The sequence below is a fragment of the Cebus imitator genome, unplaced genomic scaffold (genome assembly GCF_001604975.1).
Source record: "Cebus imitator isolate Cc_AM_T3 unplaced genomic scaffold, Cebus_imitator-1.0 Scaffold375, whole genome shotgun sequence".
Taxonomy (NCBI): Eukaryota; Metazoa; Chordata; class Mammalia; order Primates; family Cebidae; genus Cebus; species Cebus imitator.
This window is the reverse complement of record NW_016107690.1, coordinates 865,148-869,320: the sequence shown is the minus strand read 5'-3', so window position 1 is coordinate 869,320 and position 4,173 is coordinate 865,148. Positions and strand designations below refer to the sequence as shown.

General features: G+C 56.0%; 1 protein-coding gene across 7 annotated transcripts in view; it reads left to right on the top strand.

Annotated features, from left to right (window-relative positions):
- The window catches only part of NFIC (nuclear factor I C), a 101,253-nt gene that overhangs the window by 60,130 nt on the left and 36,950 nt on the right, over positions 1-4,173 (top strand). For all 7 annotated transcript variants that reach the window (XM_017507437.2, XM_017507435.2, XM_017507434.2 and 4 more), the window contains exon 3: positions 2,121-2,192. In XM_017507437.2, the coding sequence (XP_017362926.1) occupies positions 2,121-2,192 (72 nt within the window). The remainder of the gene's footprint in view (positions 1-2,120; positions 2,193-4,173) is intronic.

Below are 4,173 nucleotides of genomic sequence, written 5' to 3'. Positions count from 1 at the left end.
CCACTGCACTCCAGCCTGGCGCCTGATGACAGAGTGAGACTGTCAAAAAAAAAAAAAAAATATATATATATATATATACACACACACATACAAAAATTAGTCAGCATGATGGTGCACACCTGTAGTCCCGGCTACTCTGGAGGCTGAGGCAGGAGAATCGCTTGAACCTGGGAGGCGGAGATTGTTGCCCTGAGCTGAGATTGTGCCACTGCACTCCAGCCTGGGCTACAGAGTGAGACCCCGTCTCTCAAAAATAAATAAATAAATGAAAGAAAGCGATAACGTGGTGGATTATCTCGTGATCGAGGTCTCCAGGTACCCCCTAGTGCTTCAGGAGTATCCTCTCCTGGCTCCCTCCCAGCTCTGATAGGGCCTGAGTGATGTTTGTGCCCATGTGGAAAACAGGCGCAGGACGCTAGGCGGCTTGCCTGAGGTCACACGGCGATTGGATGGCCTTGGGGTCTGGGGTGGGTGGGAGGGGCGTGATTCTCTTTCTGCAGCCTTTGATGCTGGTTCCTGCCACCTTTGTCTTTGACCTGGGCGATCCATGGATGGGGCTGTGGAGGGGGCTCTGCCTGGCTGGGCTTGTCCACCTGCCCCCCAGCTTCAGCCCTCAGTTGGAGGGAGGGTCAGGGCTCCGGAGCGGGTGGATGTGACTCGTCCTCCATCCAGGCTGCCAGAGCCGATAACGCTGAGCTCAGCGTCTGTCTGCCTGCATGTCTGCCAAGGAACCTGATTATTTTTAGATAAGATGGAGGGGCGGGCGCCGGGGCAGAGGGAGCACCCTAGCCAGGCGGGCAGTGGGGACATCGCCATCACAGAAGCCACCCCTCAGCCTCCTCTCTCTGCGGTCCCCGAATGGCCACCCAGGACGAACAGACAGGTCCCTGGGATGACAGGGGCAGGGGCTGAGGCTCGGGGAACCTGGTGTCATAAGGACTTACCTCTCTGATCCTCAGTTTCCTCATCTGTAAGACAGGCACAGTGATAGCCCTCCCGTGCAGGGCTAAGGTGGGGCTGAATGAGTGAACTCATTTTTTAAAAATTGCATTTTATTATTTATTTAATTTGAGACAGAGTCTCGCTCTGTTGCCCAGGCTGGCGTGCAGTGGTGTGATCTCTGCTCCCTGCAGCCTCTTCCTCCTGGGTTCAAGCGATTCTCCTGCTTTAGCCTCCCGAGTAGCTGGGATTACAGGCGACCGCCACCACACCTGGCTAATTTTGTATTTTTGGTAGTGACAGGATTTCGCCATATTGGCCAGGCTGGCCTTGAACTCCTGACCTCAGGGGATTTTCCTGCTTTGCCCTCCCAAAGTGCTGGGATTACAGGCCTGAGCCACCTCGTCTGGCCATTTTGTTTTATTTAGTTTGTTTGGTTGGTTTTCTTTTCTGAGATGGGGTCTTGCTCTGTTGCCCAGGCTGGCTTCCAACTGCAGTCATACAGACTGGAGTGCAGTGGTGCAATCTCAGCTCACTGCAGCCTCCGCCTCCCAGGTTCAAGCAATTCTCCTTCCTCAGCCTCCAGAGTAGCTGGGACTACAGGTGCGCGCCACCACACCTGGCTAGTTTTTGCACGGTTAGTAGAGATGGGGTTTCACCATGTTGGCCAGGCTGGTCTCAAACTCCCGACCTCAGGTGATCTGCCTGCGTCAGCCTCCCAAAGGGCTGGGATTACAGGCATGAGCCACCGCGCCTGGCCTGAACCTCATTTTACAGATGAGGCTCAGAGAGGGCAAGTGACTTGCTCAGGGTTGCACAGCAAGAAGACGGGGGAGCTGGGATTTAAACGTCACTCTGTTAAGACTCCAGGTACCCAACTTCTTTACCCACGACTGAGCTACCCCTGCAGACATGGAGGGCTGACTCCAGCATACAGGTGCACTGGCGCCCACAGGGGCCCAGCTGGTGTCTGCAGGGTGCCTGGCCACATGTCCACGGGCCTCTAGGGCAGCAGCGAAGAGAAGGGCCCAAGCGGAGACCCCGGGGCGTGGGCATGTTTCAGGGCCACTGTCTTCCCAGCACTGGCCCAGCCCAGGCCTGGGTTACCAGCGTCAAAACCTCATCTGCTCCTGGAGTGGGGTCTCTGCGATGTCACCAACACCTCTTCCCTCTCTTTGCAGACGCAGAGCAGAGCGGCAGTCCCCGGGCGGGGATGGGGTCCGATCAGGAGGACAGCAAGCCCATCACGCTGGGTGAGTCTGTGGGTGGCGCCGCCCCGCCCATGTCTTTTATTTGGGAATCATTTGCTCAGAACCACTCATTTTACAGATGAACAGTTGGAGGCTTGGACAGGTTAAGGGGCCTGTCCAGGGAGCTCCCAGCATGTGGGCTCTGAGGTCCTCACGCAGGGGAGACCCCGGAGGCCTCTACAGTTCCATGGGATGTTTAGGGGTTTCTGCTTGTTTTATTTTTCATTCGTTTATTTATTTATTTTGAGATGGAGTCTCGCTCTGTCCCCCAGGCTGGAGTGCAGTGGCGCAATCTCAGCTCACTGCAACCTCCGCCTCCCGGATTCAGGTGATTCTCCTGCCTCAGTCCCCCACGTAGCTGGGATTACAGGCGCCCGCCACCACGCCTGGCTAATATTTGTATTTTTAGTAGAGACAGGGTTTCACCATGTTGGCCAAGTTGGTCTTGAACTCCTGACCTCAGGTGATCCACCTGCCTCGGGCTCCCGAAGTGCTGGGAGGTGTGAGCCACGGCGCCCGGCCTGTTTGTTTTAGAAACGGTGTCACTCTGCTGGCCAGGCTGGAGTGCAGTGACACCATCCTGGCTCACCGCACCTTGGACCAACTGAGCTGAAGCCGTCCTTCCACCTTAGCCTCTGCGGTAGCTGGGACTGCAGGTGTGCACCACCGTGCCTGGCTCATTTTTTGTTTGTTTTTGTAGAGACAGAGTCCATGTGTTGCTCGGGCTGGTCTCAAACTCCTGAGCTCAAGCGATCCTCCTGCCTCAGCCTCCCAAAGCACTGGGATCATAGGTGTGACCCCCATGCCCAGCCTTCACGGGATGTCTAATGCATGGAAAGGACAGAGCAACTGTATGTCGTAGGGATAGGAAGTGGGAAATTTTGCTTAGGTCACTTAGACCAGAGCAGTCTCTTCCATCCTGGCCCCTGGCTCCTGCCCCTTGCCCCTGACCATCTGTCCTCCTCACTATGGCCAGAGGATGCCTGTGACCCCCCCGAGTCACAGGGCTGTCCCTTCTCTGCCCACAGCCCTCCATGGCTGCCACCTCTGTTGGGATAAAAGCCCAAGTCCTCCCTGTGACCCACAAGGCCCTGCACAACCTGCCCGGTCCCCTCCTTGTCCTCTCCTCCTCCCTCTCTCCCCCTCGCTCACCCCCAGCTGCACAGACCTCCTTGCTGTTCCTCTAGTGCACCAGGCCCAGTCCTGCCTCAGGGCCTTTGCACATTCTACTCCTTACTCTGTCTAAATAGCTAACTGGTCTCTTGCTCTCTCCACATCTCCCCTGGTCTCAACTCAAATGCCCCCTTCTCATAGAGGTCTACCCTGAGTACCCTGAGCCCCTTCAACACAAGCAGCCTCTGGCCATGCCCCCCCCATCTCAGCCCTCTGTTTTCTTTCCTTCAGAGGAAGTTAGTGATTGCCTATGGGTTTGTTTAGTTGCTTAGCGGCTGTGCAGGTGTTTGCTTATCTCCCCAGTGGAACGTCACCTCCTCGAGGGCAGAGGCTGTGTCTCTCTGGATCTCTGTTGTGCCCTCAGTGGCTAGAATAGGGCCTGGTGCAGAGTGGGTGCTCAATAAATTTTTGTAGAAAGGAAGGAAGGAGGGAGAGATGATGCAGAGAGAAAAAGAGACAAGAGAGGGTATGTGGGGGAGAGGAAGGAGAAGAGATGAAAAAGAAGGAAGGGGCTGGGTGCAGTGGCTCACGCCTGTAATCCCAGCACTTTGGGAGGCCAAGGTGGGCAGATGACCTGAGGTCAGGAGTTCGAGACCAGCCTGGCCAACATGGCGAACCCCCGTCTCTACTAGGACTCCGGAGGCTGAGGAAGGAGAATCACTTGAACCTGGGGGGTGGAGGTTGCAGTGAGCCGAGATCGTGCCACTGCACTCCAGCCTGGGGGATACAGCGAGACTGTCTCCAAAACAAAAGAAAGAAAAAGGAAGGAAGAGAACGAGTGGGCGAGGCGTCCTTCTTGGAAGGGCCGGAA